At 44.9% G+C, this 17797-nt stretch overlaps 1 protein-coding gene across 5 annotated transcripts in view; it reads right to left on the bottom strand.

Moving 5' to 3' along the window:
• The window catches only part of ABCA7 (ATP binding cassette subfamily A member 7), a 2687121-nt gene that overhangs the window by 481851 nt on the left and 2187473 nt on the right, over positions 1-17797 (bottom strand). For all 5 annotated transcript variants that reach the window (XR_011303245.1, XM_069647414.1, XM_069647430.1 and 2 more), the window contains 2 exons: positions 16554-16628; positions 15790-15959 (listed from right to left, as the gene is read on the bottom strand). Coding sequence is in view for 4 of the 5 variants with exons in the window: in XM_069647414.1 (XP_069503515.1) it covers positions 15790-15959; positions 16554-16628 (245 nt within the window). In the remaining variant the exon portion in view is untranslated. The remainder of the gene's footprint in view (positions 1-15789; positions 15960-16553; positions 16629-17797) is intronic.

The following is a 17797-nucleotide window of genomic DNA, read 5'->3' as shown; positions in this document are numbered from 1 at the left end:
GGCCAACAGAACTTGGTGAAGCCCCAGCCCCATCATCGACTGTAAAAATCCTGGGAGCCCTGATGGACAACAAACTCACTCTAGAGCCACAAGTAAACGCCCTAATCAAGAAATGCTTCTTTCTCCTGCGAGCAGCAAAAAACGGATCCCACTATTCCTCTCATTCACCAACAAAACAACTACCGTCATCGCTCTCATCATGTCCAGATTAGACTACACCAATAGCTTATATCTAGGCATGCCTCAATGACCCCCAAATAAACTCCAACGCATACAAAATGCGGCAGCCAGACTGCTCCTTATATTACCTCAAAGAGAACACATCACACCAGCGCTGAAAATGCTACAATGGCTACCCATCAAACAGGGAATCAAGTTCAAATCAATGTGCATAACGCACAGAGCAATCCACGACCAAGGCACAGAATTTCTTAGAAGAAAAATAAACGTACATCACACTACAAGGCCACTCAGATCCAGTAGCGACATCCGTTTGGAACCCAAATCATACATCAAAAGAAAACTCGGAGGATCCTCATTCTCGCACCAAAACCCTGGAACGAACTACCAAAGAACATACGGAACACAAGAGTTCAACTACAATACAGGAAACTCCTCAAATAACTGGAAGAATGCCCAAGGGGCATACAGAGCGAAACTAGGCTGAGAGAGGAACCTATCCCACATTCCCCAAGCCTTCGACCCTTAATAGAAGTAAGGATATACTGATCTACAACATATCCAATTATCAATTGAAAGATGGACCACCTAGAATCATATCAAAGAACATTCACAGATCAATCGGGAAGGAAGGCAAGGTATGACCTAGCAATTACATCTTGGCCAACATTGTAATTACAGGAAGCAATGGACCACCGACAGCAAACAGATAGGAAGGAGCGGGGGAATAACAACACTACCGAACTAGGGAACAATGCTCGCCCAACCGGGTGTACTAAGCTCAAATAGCTTAGCTGGGGACCAGCCACGCTATTGCACAAGAAACTAGACAGTCAGGAAAGAAAGAGAAATAATATACCTACCGAGTATGACAACTGGATGCATAAAACAAAATTACAAGGATTAAGAGACATATAACCCACTAACCAAAACCTCAAGTTTCTGTATACTTAACTCACACAAAAACCCAAACAACCACTTCTCTCACAGCAAACCACACACACTTCACCAAACTGCAACAACAATCAACACATAGATCGCAACAACAGCACACAGGACTCGCTTCGATCCTATATTCACACCCAAGCTCAGCGCACAGTGAAAACCAAACTGAAGCTGCCAACAAACACCATCTTCTCACTTTCCTATGCCCTCTTCACCCACTAACCCAACCCCACCTCTTGGTTTACAGATCCGCCTGAGCGCCTGGAGACCAACTGTGCGCTATATAAATACCTTTAACATTAGCCTACCAATGTAAGGTTTTCTGCCTGCTTCCTAGCCATCTATATAAAGTCAAAGGTTAAATGACAATCCCCACTAGGTGATACACAGTGTCACCACATGCACCAGATATAGAATTGGAAAAGCCCTGCAAAAGCTAGCACAAATACACAAAAGTCATGGCGCTGTTTAAAATGTTGTCATGGAATGTAATGTAAAGGGCCTCGGCACATCCATACGCAGGAATAGAATTAAATCATACCTCCAGCGTAAAAAGATTACAATAGCTTTCCTTCAAGAAACCCACTTGACAGCCTAAGAGCAGGAAGTAGTGGCGAAATGCTAGGGGGGGAAGTGGGGGCCGTACACAGGTCCCCATACTCTAAGTACACCAGGGGCGTCCTCACATGGATCACCAACTCGCTCCCTCTCCGGGTGTTGAACTTAGACAAAGATGCGGGGGCGGTACATCATGATGCAAGGCTACCTCGGCAACACAGAACTAGCCATAGTTAATTCTTACTTTCCGAACCATGCTATACCTGCACATATCCAGGCACTGTGCACACAAATTACCCCACATAGGGACACCTTCTTCATATGGGGCAGGGATTTTAATTGTGTACTAGATATAGCGCAAGAAAGGTCCACACCGCCTAAGAACGGTCTACTCCCAGCTACAACCGCACTTCTTAACGCAGTAGCTGATCTAGCCCTGGTTGATGTTTGGAGAGAGCTCCACCAAGAGTCTAGAAAATACTCCATTTTACTCCTTCCCAGCCAAACTGCAAATCAGGATAAACTATGTCTTTGCTGACTCCCTGAATTTGTGGGTGCTGAATACATGGGCCGCACAATATCAGATCACTCCCCACTTATCGTCTCATGGGACCGCGGGACGCCCAACACTCCCATCCCGACTTGGCGCATGCCCACAGACGCATTGGCGCATGCCCACAGACGCATTGACGGATCTGGCCTTTAGGGGGCAACTTCGTGTCAAAGTAGACTTTTTCCTGAAAGATTACATTGGTAGTGTGAACAGCTGGGGAATTGTCTGGGAAACCTTAAAGGTTGCAACAAGAGGCGAGATCATCGCGGGCGCTGGCGGTATCTGTAAGAAATTGAGAGAGGAGCTTGAGATCTCCGAAGCCAAAGTCAGGGAGCTAGAACAGCTACATCTAAACATGCCATCTGCCGAGCGAGTTCTTAGCGAGGCTCGGCATAGCTGCCAAGCCACATGGAAGAAACTGTCAAAGTTTGACTACTTGACTAAGACAGCACAAACGCACACAGAACGTGACAAGTCGGGGAAGCTGCTCGCCTGGTTATGCCGAAAAGAATACCCTAGAGCTCCAATCACGCTTCTACAGGACGATTGTGGAGCACCTGGGAGGGCACAGACACCAATCATTGAAATATCCGCAGACTACTATGCTAAGCTATATAGCCACAGCTCCCAAATACACCTGAGGAAATTGCAGACACCTTCACAAAGATCGAACTGCCAAACCTCACCACTAGTCAGCGTGACCTCTTAGACCAACCCTTTACTTTATCAGAGCTGGAGGAAGCGATCACCTCACTAGCTTCTGGCAATACACTGGGAAGCGGTGGCCTACCGGCAGAATTTTATAAAAACATATCAATCCACTCTAGCCCCAACGCTTTTAAAAGTCTTTGAGGAAGACTTTGATGTTGCCGAACTCCCAAATACATTGCGAGAAAAGTGTGTGGTCCCCATCCTTAAACCTGGGAAACCTGCAGAAACATGCGACTCATACCGTTCCCTGGCCATGCTCAATTATGACATCAAGCTACTTACCACCATGGTAGCCACACTACTTTGTCGGTGCATTGCTGCATTAATACACCAGGATCAGAGCGGATATGTACCTGGTCGCAACACCACTTCTAATCTGCGCAGACTGTAACATCTAATCGACCAAACCAACGATGGCCCTGAGCGGTATGTAGTGGCTTCCCTAGATGCGGTCAAAGCTTTTTATTAAGTGTATTGGGAGTGGATAGAGGCTGCACTACGGGGCTTTGGATCGCTTTTTACACGCTGGGTTAGAATATTGTACACTTCCCCCACAGCCAGAGTTAAGACAGGTCGGCACATATCGAGACAGTTGGCCATACAAAGGTGGACCCGACAAGGGTGCCCGTTCTCCCCAATGCTCTACATATTAGCATTGTAACGAATAGCTGTGTACTTCAGGCAGGAGTATTTGGAGGCAGGAATTCACATAGGGGGCACCACACATCTGCTCTCCCTGTACGCCGACGACGTACTACTATACCTATGCTAGCTGCAACATAACTTACCCATAATGCTTTAAGTGCTAGACGACTTTGCCAAATTATCTGGCATCACCTTTAACAGGCAGAAATCATGCCTTATTCCTCTAGCGGGGCTAAGAGACACCAATGCGACTCCTGTGCTGGAATGGAGCCTCAATGGGAACATGACTCATTTAGATACCTGGGTATACGAATTACACACACCCCAGAAAAGACATGTCCTAAACACGCGGAGGGCAGTGGAAGGTGTCAAAAAAATCAATGGGGTTCTGGTCTTGACTGCCCCTCTCGTTTATGGGCAGGGTGGCCATCACAAAAATGATCATTCTACCTAGGCTCTTAGCTTCATCAATGTTACCTTTTATAAAGAAGAGCCCTTCTTCCAAGATCTGGATAGTACACTCAGGGCTTTTTTATTGGGCACGAAAAGACACAGCCTGGCCATTACTACCCTGTGTCTGCCCTATGAGCAGGGAGGTGTCCAACTACCGCAGCTAGAATAGCACTTCTTAGCAGCTCAACTTCGCTTCTTCACAAAATGGCTGTCGGACAAGGTCACTACAGAGCATGCGTTGTTCAGTACTTTGATAAGCCCTGTGTTACTAAAGGAAGCATTATGGTGCCCGGGGAACAAACACGTGGTTTACCCATTAACATTAAAGGTGGCCAGAAAGATTTGGTCAAGGACACTGAAGATACTGAGACTTCAACAACCCTACTCACACAATATCCCATCTTGATTAACACACGGAGTGAGCCAGAGGAACTGAAAGTTGCGCGATGCTGGGAGAGATCAGGCATTGCCACTTGGGGAGACATGTACGAGAACGGCACCTTCAGGGTCCTGGTCGACCTCATGCAAAAGGAGGGTCTCCCAGGGGGGCAGTTCCTAAGTTATATGAGAGTAACCCAATTTGATAAACGTACCTGGCCGGATTGGCCTGCTGAACCCCAACATAACACCCTCTTTGCACTAATGTATGATCTAGAGGATAGCTGGAGGCCTGTGTTCAGACTGTACAGGTGCCTCCTAGATAACACAAAAACTAAGCTCACGAAGCTGAAAACATAATGGGAGGCGGACTTGGGGCTAGTAATCACTGACAGTCAATGGGCATGGGCGCTGGGTTTCGTAAAAAATGTATTGCGAGATTAAGACTCATACAAGTAAATGTGCTTCATCGCACCTATACGACTCCTTTCGAAATTGCCAAGTTAAAAAAAAGATGCACCTTCCAATTGTCCCCGCTGTGGTGAACAGAATGCCCATTTAATGCACATGCTCTGGGAATGCGAGGTAACACAGATTTTTTGGTCCTGAATCAAACATGTCTGCGAAACATCCTTAGTTAACTCTTTTTTTGTTTTTTTTTTAAACATGTTTATTTTTGATCGACACACCAGAGAAAAGTAAATTACAACATACTCTTTCATGACAATCTGTGCAGCACATTGATCATCTCCTCCCCCATCAACCCCATTCCCGTCCCCCCTCATTTAACGTCCAAATCTTGCTCTTCTGTCCGTTGTATCATCTCCGTGTTCCTCGCTGTTAGAGCGTTTGCTACCGCTCGTGGCTTAAAAGTTAGTGCTGGATAGCTCTGGTCATAGTCTATTACTGGGGGCCAGATGTTCGTGAAGCGGTGAAGGAGGCCTCTGTTTGCCGCCGTGATCTTTTCTGTGACGAAGATGTCCCAAAGTTTGAGCCACCATAGGATCATCAGGGGTCCCTCCAGCGATTTCCAGGTTCGTGCCACTGTGATTTTAGCGGCCAGGAGGAGGCGAGTAAGGAGGCTGGCTCTTCTACCCGACCTTGGGTATATGCCTGGAAGCGGGGCTCCTAAAGTTAACTCTGTTTTTTATCCCTCTGATGACAAACCACCGTGAACCCATCCTCACAGCAATAGCAGTAGCTACTCCTGTCACTCTCCTCCGCACTGGACTCACATACGCAGAATCAGGCCTCCCTCCTGCTGAATGATTAACAGGGCACAGTATATTTGACGCCCAATGAGTAAAGCTGAGTCACTGTCTACAGTATGGCAGCAAACACCTGGTTCTTGGTTTTTCCCACTAACTAAGTTGGGCACTCTGTATCTTCTTTCTCTACTTTTGCCTTTCTTTTCCCTACTCCTTTGTTTTATTGGACTCCAAAGCATTGATTGGCACACATGATAACTCAGCATTGTGCATCGTATTGTATAAATAAGAAAATGCCAATAAACAGATAAAAAAAATAAAAAATGATTTAATATGTTGTACAGTCCACACACACGCGCCAGAGCTTCTCGTTCAATTACAGAGTACTGTCTTTCGGCTTTTTTGAAGCGTGCGCAATGCAAATGACACAATACATTCCTTCCTTGCATTCATCTTGCCTAAAACTGCAACCAAAGCACACAAGCTTGCATCCACAGTGATCAGACATTGGCTACCTTCGCGAAACACACTCAAAATCGGCACATCCCCAATGCTTTTCTTGATTGTTGAAAAACACTTCCCTCTCTCGTCCGTCCATTCAAAGTTTGCACCCTTGCCTAATAGTTCTCTCAATGGTTCAACAATGATGGCATACCTTGGAATGAACCGTGAATTATATTCGCTTAATCCCATGAATGACAGCAAACTTTCTTTATCACAATGCATTGGTGTCTGATTAATAGCTGTAACCAAACTCTCTCGCTTTCACTCCCTCAGACGATATGGCATGACCCAAGTACTCCACTGATGCACTTGAAAACACATACTTTGCCTTTTGTAAAGTCATTCCTCTCTCACGCAACCTCTTTAGCACCTCAGACAGAACTCTATTATGTTCATTCTCATTACAACCAAAAATCAATAAGTCATCCTGAAACACCACCAAACCATTTGAACCTATGAACATTTCATGCATGATGCGCTGGAAAACAGAAGAAGCAGATGCCAGCACAAAGGGCATCCGTTTAAACTGATATGCTCCTTCTGGTGTCGCAAAAGCAGTCAAACGTCTACAATCCGGATGCAATTGAATCTGGAGGTATACAGTTTTTAGATCTAGAGTCGTAAAAAAAAACTTTGCATCTGCCACCTTTGCAATCAGACATTCAAACTTGGGCAAGGGATGGCAATCCACCCAAATCGCAGAATTTTGTCATCTCAAGTCTATGCAAAGCCGAATGTCTCCATTTCCATTTTCTTGCCACCACTACAGGCGACAACCACAATGACGATTTGGTTGGCTCTATAAGTTACTTTTTAACTAGGTTGTCCAAATGGTCAGCCAGTTCCTTTCGTGCACTGAATGGTACAGCTCTAACCCATTATCTGACTGGTTCTGCATGTCTTCAGCTTAATTCAATGCATGAAGCCCTTCATGCAACCAAGCATGTCTTTAAAAACTTTGCTGTTTTCCGGAAGAATTGTCTCCATGGTTCAACAATTGTCTCCAAGTCATATATGAGGGGTACCGTCAAAATCTTTTCTTCACTACATGGGTCCAAGATCATCCTCAATCGTACCCGGCATCTCCCATCCTACCACGTTTATGCCTTTCTTTGCCACATAAATAATGTCCTCTTCATAGCATCCCTTAAATTCTAGCTGTGCATGAAAATAACCTAGTAGCGTTATTCTTTTTCCTTCATACTGCTTTTGTGCAGTCTGAGGTTTCATCAGACCCTCTTGACCAAAATTTGACCTGTGCGTGTACATTGATATTATGCTGACAGTGGCACTAGAATCAGCAACTAAGTTGACACACTTGCCGTTAATCTTCAACTTACAGCGTGGTGATCTGTTCCCCTTAACGATTTCACTATTCACGCCGACCATCACCACAATGTGTTCACCATTACTGTCATCTTCAGTATCACTTCCTGCTGCAAGGTTCACCCGACCTCCTCGTCTGCATCGGCATGTCTCTGCAAAATGTCCCACACATATACACGTGCTGCACTCTCTGCCTGCCGCCAGACACGACCTGCTGGATGCTATGTGCCCTACATTGCCACAACGGTAGCATTCTCTTGAATAACGTAAAGTGCCTCTTCCTCCTCTTAACAAATGCAGCTTCTGCTCTTGATAAAATTCTCTCGGGTCTCCCACTGACATAGGAGCATGATGGACTCTCACCAAAATATTTATCTAAAGCCTTCATCCCACTGGCAGACACTTCCATGCCTTTTGCTATGTACACCGCCTGGTCCAAGGTGAGATCCCTACAACTCAACAGTCTTTCCTGGATTCTTTTACTGTTGCAATGCACTACAATTTGGTCCCTCAAATACTTATCAAGCAGGTGCCCAAACTCACAATCAGCTGCCAATATTCTGAGGGGCGCAAGATATTCCTCCACAGATTCATCTGTTCCTTGCTGGCGAGTATAGAAGTAGTGCTTTCCAAAATCACATTGGACTGCACATCATATGATATGGCATTTGTAACGCGCCTATACACAAGTGTTTCAAGTGCTTAGTCATGCGCATCGCAGCCCCTGTATATACATCCATGTCTTCATCCTGGACATGTACTACAGGCAAGTGGTGGAAAACAGTCTGCCCTTCAAATCTAAGGCATTGACTAACAATGCAGCCTTCTTCTCTGGTTTATACATTGTCCCATCTCTGGCTGTTAAATAGGTTTCAAATGCTCTGATCCGCACTCCCCATTTCACTGGTGGTTTGCCGGGATTGGCTAAAAATGGTGGGGGTGGCTGGGCCTGCTCACTGCTCCCCATTATGCTAGGATAAGTAAGTAATGCACAACACGGGATCTACAATACCTCTTAGTCCCCCTCCACGTGGTCGACAAACTTCACAGAGTTTGAATGTCACTCATTTTCTAGATCACAAAATGAGCTTTATCCTCTTCGACAGTCTGCCGGCACCCTTGTGTGGACACAGTTCTCCTCACTGTATTTGCAAGATCTCACATGGCATGTGAAATACTCATACATGCCCACTGCCCTCCTCCTCCAAGACGTGATACAGGGCACCACCTCCCGAAGCTCTCACTGCCCCCTCCAGCTTACGTCTACTTCGCCGGAGGGTCATAGTTGACAGATTCAGAAGTCCACACGATCAGCGACCAGCATGCCAGCCTTCACCACACCAGTGCAGGCCCCACATGGTGTGAATCCTTGTCGCAACTTGTGGCGATAACAGAAAGTACACATGAGAATTAAGTACTTTATTAGGGCCTGCATGCAGGCCAACGACAACCTCTTACACCAGCTACTATATCCACCTACTGCCAAATCCCAACTGCCACGCCACCCGCTCCCAACGGTCTATGCTTGTCTTCGTTGGCGCACAGAGGGATGCCTCACTGCATAGAACAGAAGATCCTAACATCGACTTTGTTCCCCTCTCTTTTTTGACAGCGTTTTGTATATAACAAAGGTCGCCATTGGCCGCCCATAATTCAACAAGGTTAGTGTATTTCCATGAGTATATCGCTACATTTATGAGTCCCCACAAGACTATTAGCATTACTGATTCATGTCATTCTTCATTAGGAAGACAGGATGTACCTACCTGAAGAAGGGAAAGCCTAATTCCCGAAACGCATAGTAGCAGCAGGAGTACCATCTGAAATACATCACTGTTCTTCAAAAAATGAATACCCTTTGCTGGGTTACATGCTGCAGGATTTGAAGGGCAGACTGTTTTCCACCACTTGCCTGTAGTACATGTCCAGGATGAAGACACGGATGTATATACAGGGGCTGCAATGCGTATGACAAAGCACTATGATGTGCAGTCCAATGTGATTTTGGAAAGCACTACTTCTATACTCGCCAGCAAGGAACAGATGAATCTGTGGAGGAACATCTTGTCTCAGGAAGGAGTTGGAATGATCCAACGACTAATCTAGAATAGAAACACAATTGTTTTGGTTATACTTCCTATTGTGACTTTCACAAGTTCATTTGTAAAAATTGCTTTAGGATATATTTTGCTGACTTAAAATGTAAAAGAACCACATGTGAACAGAATGTGATGTTTATGAATTCTTTTATTTCCTATATTCATGTAACTTGGGATAATCCCTTAGGAGAGCCAGGCATTTCTTCAAGTATTTCTGAAGAACCTAGTATTTCATGCCCCTGTAGCCGGAGACACTTGCACCTGAAATATTTTTTCAAACTCAATTACCAACCTAAATTACAATTGGTAGTGTGTCCCCACACACGCAATCTTCTATATCTGTACAGCTTTACAGCTCCCATAACCTTCATAGGTGCTCCCTCCACCTTTACCTAGGTGTACCTAATCCAGACTGTAGTCCCGAAGTATATTAGTACTAACGCCAAGTAACTAATACTCCCTACTTCTAGGCTATTTCTACGGCGGTACCTAAAGGCTGAGGCTTTCTCCATCCCACACCCTCTCAGGCTTTCTAATGTGTGCCTCACTCTCTTGGGTGTTATGATTATTGCACCCAGATGTTCTCTGCATTCTTTTCTCTCCTTCACACTCTCTGACCTTTCTCCTCGTATTTCTTACTTCTCCATTCCCTCTATCTCTACACTCCTCCCTTCTTTCTCTTATTCATCGTCCTCCCTCTTTTTCTCCTCCATCTTCCTTATATTTCTCGCGCTGTGTCCTGATCTCATTTCCCTCTCTGTGATCGCCCTTTCTCCTCTGTTCAAGTCTCCTCATCTTCTCACACAAACACTTACCTCTCACTCCCTCTATCTCCTCCCTGCCTTCCTCCCACCTAATCTCGACCATCACTACTACCACTACCTTCATTCTTCCACTGCCATCCTGGCACACCCTTTATCTTTCTCCCTCCCTCTCTTAAACACCTACACAATTTCCACTCACATCCTTCTACTATTTACTCCTTCAACTCTTACTCTCCTACTGCCTCTCTCTCTCTCATCACTCTAACAGATTCACTCGACACACTCTCTCTCACCCTTCAATGACATACAAAATGGCAATATGTGGGACATAATCGGGAGCGCACAGAGTTAAGCTGGTCATGACTTCCCACCTCCGCTGAATTTCGAGGGTTTTGTTGTGTTAAATCTGCACAACTTAACTGCACCTTAACTAAGGTTTTTTAGTGAATATATACATATATGTATCCCATGACATGATTATTGATAAATATGTATATTGCTAGAAATCCTGAGACTCCTGAAAACAGTATGTTCTATTTCCATGGTTAAAACGCCGACCTTAAAAATGTGTAGCAAATTGACATCAATGCCCTGATGAAAATAAAGTTCTATGATTTTATTAAGGGACCAATAAAGGTCAGTCTTCTTTGACCCGGTTCCCATGAAATCAAACCTCAAATAACAGGCTATAAAAGTGATATTTTATAAATATTATATTTATATAACGCAAACCTAGGTCAAAAGGAACAAGACGCTGTACAGCACGATTAGGGTAACATTAATAGGTAAGGGGATGGCGGGGCAGACAATAACACAGTACTGTGTGTGTACCCAAAACTATTAACACTGTGTCGGGGAGGAACAGCAGCTGCTGTGGTTTCGTCCTTGGCTTCAAGATCAAAGCAGCGCCCGAGAGAACAACACAGCCAGTGAGTTGGGGAGACTGATGCAAGAACGGTCTGTGTTGAAGTCAATGTTGCAAGCAACAACATTGGGGAAAAAGCGCAAGATCGACGATTGATAATGCATGCAATGAAAGATGTAACGAAAGCTTAACTGATGATGGATGTTTGAACATTAATGGAGAAAGACCAAATACCAGTGACAGAGTGGTCTGGCATCACAAGGGTGCTCAATCGAAGGTCTCTGTAAGGTATCCAGCCAAGAAGTGGAGGAACGAAAGTAGAAGATTGGTTAGAACATTGTGTGAAGTGCATCAAAGTAGTCCTTCGATGGTTTAAGCAAAACCCATCGCACATTCGAATGTCTTTGAATTTTGATATAATGGGGTCCGAGCCTGAAGGAGGGAGACACATGATGAACACTTGAAGCGAGAACTTGTGAATGTGGAAATCCTGATAAACAAGGAACTTTGGTGCTTATTTGTTACAACAGGCTCTCTGCAGTAAGAGACTGTTATTGGGGAAAGAGGCTTTGGCAGAAGGCCCGGATACCTATGCTTTGTACTATATCCTCGTGGAAGAGAAGCCAGAGTGTGTGTGCGAAGCTTGAACATGCTGCCTTGCCCCGTGTTGAAAACGTGGGGAAGGGAAGCCAACTGCTCAACTATCCTGACATATTTCTTGAACACCGTTTCTTTTGCATACACTATTGTCCCACACCATTTGTATTTAGAACGAAGGATTGGCAATAGGTTTATTAGTATAGGCCCTTTTATTTTGGCAGACACTGTTATTATTTGATGGTCGTAGCTTGCTCCCATCCTTAGATTTAGGCTTAGATAGGCGTTCAACCAGCCCATCGAAGTTCAATAAACACTCTTGAACTGTGATCACTTGTGCCTGTCTTCACTGTTTGATACCTTGCCTTCTATACAAGGCTCATCGACTTTTATGAGTTTTAGAAGATGAGCAAATCAAAACTCGAGACTTGTCAAGCCCCCTACCCTAGGTTGAGAGGCACTGGGTACAAGCCTTCTCTTTTCGAAGAGCAGACCTTTGCCTCAGAGGTGGATTGGCCAATGGCGATTCCAAGCAGCAGTCCTCTGGCGTCCTTCTGTTGTCTCTTCTTTGAATTCTTTGCTCTAGGGGTCAACTGTTGAATAGCTCCAGTTCCCCTCCTAATATGTGAATTCCTGGGTGGGGGATGCCCCACCCCACAATAAAAAAACCTGCATCTTTCAAACAGGTGGGTGGTCGTCCAATCCTGGACAGCCAGCTCACCCACCAACAGTCCATAAACAGTGAATTAAACCTCGGTGGAATGTGTATTGTGACGAATTGAGGGAATTCATCCCTTCTCCCCAATGGGCAGCCCCCCCCTGCCCACCTGTGAGGCTAGGGAGGTGATCCCGGTCTGCAACACCCTCACTAGGGGACGAGGCGAGTGGGAACTCACCCGGGGAGACTCCCCCTTTGGGGACAAGGACTCCCGTTCCTCATAGGAACTCCCTACACAAGAAAATGTGATGGCATATATGAGACTGTCAAACCATAACATCTATCAAAACTGGGACAAGGAAGGAGCTAACAGATGCCATTATCTGGAGGAAAAAGAAACTCTCTCTTCAAGCCGAAGTATCCAATCCACTGAGAAGAGTGGATTGAAATACGAAGATTCACCAGACATGAAGTGAGAAGAGGGACGAGACGCGAGAAAAGAGGTTGTTGCCAAGCGGAGGAGGCCCCAGGTTACGTGACGTTGATAGGAGGCGGATTGGCAATGGTACGCGGAGCCCGCTAGATATAAACTGGTTGGGAGACAGCAAGGGGACCGCTGAGAAGCCAGTTTGGAGCTTATGAAGCCAAGATCCTGAGAAGGTGTAAGCTGAGGGGGGGTTTGAGACGTGGTGGCGCCGTGACAACAGGAGAATCGTTGTGGGTAACAGGCACATACAACTGTGCCGATACTGCCACTGGGTAGCTGCAGCAAGCTGCACGGCTCCCTGTTAGAGCGGATGAACGAATAGTATATGTGAGGGACGCTGATGAAAGCGGAACGACCATGCAGTGGAGAAGCAAAGCTGACATGAAGGTTTTCCGATAAATCGGAAGACTAATGGGAAAAACGGTGAGGCACTAGAAGATCCTGAATTAACATTATTTAAACTGGCTATCTCGTCTCAGTGATACCGAGAAAACTGAGAGGAAGTTTGTTGAAATCGAACTTTAACCGTCTGCGAAAGAAAACAATACAACTCCCAGAATGGGAGGCGAAGGGAAATGTGAATTCCTTGATAAACCTGAACTGTATGAATGTAAGGAAATAAGAAAGCACGTATCCTGGATAAGAGGAAACTGAAAGTGAGAAAAGCAGAACGTCAATATTCATGAATGTGAATGATCTGAATAAAAGAGAGATATAGAAATACTTGAAGAACTGAGTCATAAAGGGAATATTTATGTACCTTGCCATGCAGAGAGAATCCAATTTGTAGAAAATGGAGACGAATGGGAAGTAAGAAAGTGAGAAAATGAAGAGTGGAAGGCTTGAATAGCTATGAGGATAAATCAACCTGAATCAAGTACACTTAGGCCCAAAGTGGGAACCAAGAAGACCAATTTTAGAAAAGAACTATATGAACTGATAAAAAGAGTGACCAAAGAATCTGGAAAGAGCATCTATCAAGAAGATAAGTTCTAAAAGCAGCAAGCAGAAGAAGGGAGTCATTTTCCTGGCCTTTTGTTTTGTTGTATTAGCGATAGACGGTGGACGTATTCTTTTAGACATTGAGAAAGACCAACAAGCACCTGGGTTATTATTCCTTTAGGTATAGAATCCCCCATAGCTATAGCGATAGCTAGGCCTTTACCTTTATTATTTAATAAAACCTGAAGTAACAATGTCCTTAAAGAGTCTGCGTCCTTCTGATCCTCAACAGCATTGAGGATGTCTACATGCCTTACCCAGTTCCAGCCAGCAACCTTCCTGGGCTTATTGCAAGAAGCTACGAAGAGTACATGACCATATATGGCACTTTCTGAACTTGACCGTAACGTAGAAGTCCAACAAGGACACATTAACTAAGGCAGAGCTTAAAATACAAGGTTCAGTGATTTTGGACCACCACGGTGGTGAAATGGCTACCTTGCATTTTGCAAATGTATGATCACATGATAGTGCACCCAAACATATTTGAAAGGGGTATCATTGCCACCAGTTTGACAGTGCTGTAATGAAATATTAACAAATACATCAAAAAGAAAATAAAGAGGAAACAATATTTCCTTGAACAAAGAAGGTAGTATTGCTACTCAAAAAGGATCTAAACCTGGGACTGCCCCCCTTAACTGGCACCTATAGTGACTGACCAGTGTCAGCAAAGCAAGTGAGGTAAGCCAGGGAGTGAAATTGAAAAAGATCTCACTCCCCAAAAAATCTGCCATGATCATACAAATCATTTGCAGATAGCGTAATGAGCCCCATTGAGGTAGATGCGGATAGTGCAAACAAATTATTTTGTAACAAATTCCCAGCACAGATCCTCAGCAGGAGGACCAGGCGTATGATCAGTGTGTCAGAAGTATCTGCTCTTCAACTCTGCGTACACTGCGCAAAGCAAAACCGGGCACCATTCAATGTCCTGTCGGGCTTGGCAGCCAAACATCATACACATAGGCACAACTAAACCAAACGAAACACCCGTAGATTTGAGGATCTAGGTGTCTAGGAGACCGTCATCCAGTCAAAATGTGTTACCACCCAAACAAAGGAAGCAATGGTAGGGTTTTCTCAGAGCTTACATAGGCAGAAGAGTCATTTTGGCAATTGTTCGTGGTCCACTCGGACAAAGAAAGATGCAAAATAAAATGCTGAGGTGTAGGATTTTTAAAATGCATTTGCAGCCAAAAGGCCACTATATATGAACACTAGGTTACCAATATGATAAAAGGCAGCAGGATTGCGCAGCTAAAAACAAAACATGTAGCTATCACCCACCTACAGCCCAGCACATTTCCCAGGTGGGAAAACCTACCCAAGGACAAAATGATGTGTTCCGTGGGCGAACCTACCATATAGCCTGAAAAGAAGTCACAGTTGTTGGGGACTTCACCGGGAGCTACTCTTACAGAAAAAGCAAGTGTAAAAACCATGAAAGCCAGTAAAAGATGGCGGGGGGACACTAGGAAATGCCTTTGTGTTGCTGTTGGGAAGTTGCACTTCTCAAACACACCAACAATCGGGGTGGAACCTCAGTTAAGGGTGTAGGATCTAGGGGCCTAATTCACAGGCGTGTTTTATAATGGCAAAACCCCATTGGAAAACCTCTCTGTGAATCAGGGCCTAGGTGTCCACATTTGAAATCTCTGACTGCACGCATTGGTATGAGTGAGTGTGTTCGTTCCAAGAGGAAAGAAAAGAAGGGGCTGAAGTGTTGGGGAAAGCATAAGGGAGGCCCTACTCCATACTCAATACTCAGAGGGACCACCTCTACAGTCTGTCTACAGGTCATATCAAGCACCTGTCATTTATGCAAAGAGGCTCTTTAAAGTTTTCAAACTCACAGGGCCACATCTGACAGCTGATCCTTGGTCAGGTTCAGGGGATGGTTGAGCGCTGAGATCCCATACAATGCGGGGTCGGCGCCCCCTGGGAGTGCAGCCCGCAGGAGTCCATTGTTCAGGACATTGATGAAGGATACCATTGCATGCCAACCTTTGTTATTAAACCAAATCTATGGGAAGAAAGACACCACAAACATTAGGTTCCATTATGAAAAAATACACATATGTGGAAATGTGCAAGAAGAGGATATAGAAAGGATATAAAAGAGGATATAGAAAGGCAGCCAGAGTTTAAAAGAGGAACAGTAAAAAAGGAAATGAGTGCTACAGATAGAGGAAAAGAAAGTGGAAGTGACTAACTGACAAGTGTAGAAAAATAGAAGGAAAAACTGACATCAACAAAAATTAACACATATTAAAAGATGAATAAATACAACAAAAGCAGGTCCAGATAAGACAGGTGAAAGAAGGGGAGGTGTGTGATGGAGAGGCTCAGAGGAAAAGACATGGGTGTGTTGTGGTGAGGAGAATGAAATGGGGGGGAGGGACCCACGTACTATACACTTAGACCCTCTACATCACCTGCATAGTGCCATTACAGAGCAAACACAGACAGTGAACATCCTCAATCCCTCAATCTCCTGCAGGGTTATCATGGGACATTCATTCATCCCAACTGTGATCCACCCTTGCCTCATCAATAAACGGCAGACCTCACCCAGATTCCCCACCCACAGCCGGGTCTACTATGGGAAAGCACTCACCTTGACATTATCTCTCGTAGTCAGGCCTTGAATGAAATTAGGAAGGTTCCCCAACAGCCGGTCAAGAGCAGCCCCCTGTGAGGGTAAAGGGAAGAGATTTCATATAGCACAACCAAAGGCATTGCAGCCCTCAGAGTGCTCCAGTCAACCAGCCAAACAGGCCTAGTTGCACAGTACAAACACATGTTGATAACATCCATATACCAAATGAATCCAGCCTCCTGGCACATTTAGCCACCCAGAACACGCAGCCTGCACGCACTTCCAACCACCAAGCACTTCAAGCCTTCAGCATATACGGTCACCCGAAACTTTCAATCACCAGTCTCATCTGACAGTTAACCTTCCGAGCCACCTAACCAGACAACATCCAACCACTACATGCTCAAAAAAGCCTATGAATCCAACGACCAGGTAAGATCAAACATCTGGAGCACTTCCATTCATTCAACTAGAGAAAGAAGCAGGGTAACTGTAACCATAAGGAACTTTCAAAAGCTGCTTTGGCAATCAAACCATCAGGTTACCTTCACTCACCCCCAAATTCCCCGATACACCAACCCTATCACCATACACTGGTCATCCATTTCGCCATATGGTACATACGACATACCCCAACCTTGTGAAAGTATATTGTCCTCCCTTTACCATGTAAAATACAAACATACATATACATACCCTGTGACATCTTATTCCCCCTTCAGCCTCATCAAATCATGTAACACCCTCCGTGATCACATATAATCACTTCCTCAAAATGATATATACCACAGCCACCTAATGTGATGTCTTATCTTTGTCCCTCACTGTATGTACTATAAAAACAATCTATTAGAGCATATTATAGTTAGCAACCCAACCTCCAAACCCGACAGGTTGCATCCTAACTCATACTAACCCTGGTCCCACAGATTGTAGACCACCCACACACCTGGTGAAGGCATATTATCTTTTAACACCCTGGACCCACAACAGTATATATCATAGCAAGCCATCCATGATAGCATATTTTGCCCACAGGTTATACCCCCCCCACACACACCGTGATATATTATCCCTAACCTACTTCCTCCAAAACAGTATGTTTCACATATAAAGCCTGTGGTTGGCTACTAGCCGGCACCCCCCACAACATGTCACACACAATGTGACAATATAGTAGCCCACACACAAACCCTCACTCATGACCTTGGACAAGCCCGATCTTATTTGTTTATTAATAACTCCTGAACTGGTACTTCTTA

The sequence above is a fragment of the Ambystoma mexicanum genome, chromosome 1p (assembly GCF_040938575.1).
Source record: "Ambystoma mexicanum isolate Mex_15411 chromosome 1p, UKY_AmexF1_1, whole genome shotgun sequence".
In the NCBI taxonomy this organism is placed as follows: Eukaryota; Metazoa; Chordata; class Amphibia; order Caudata; family Ambystomatidae; genus Ambystoma; species Ambystoma mexicanum.
Note: the sequence above shows the minus strand (reverse complement) of the source record. Positions and strands in the feature narration are given on the sequence as shown.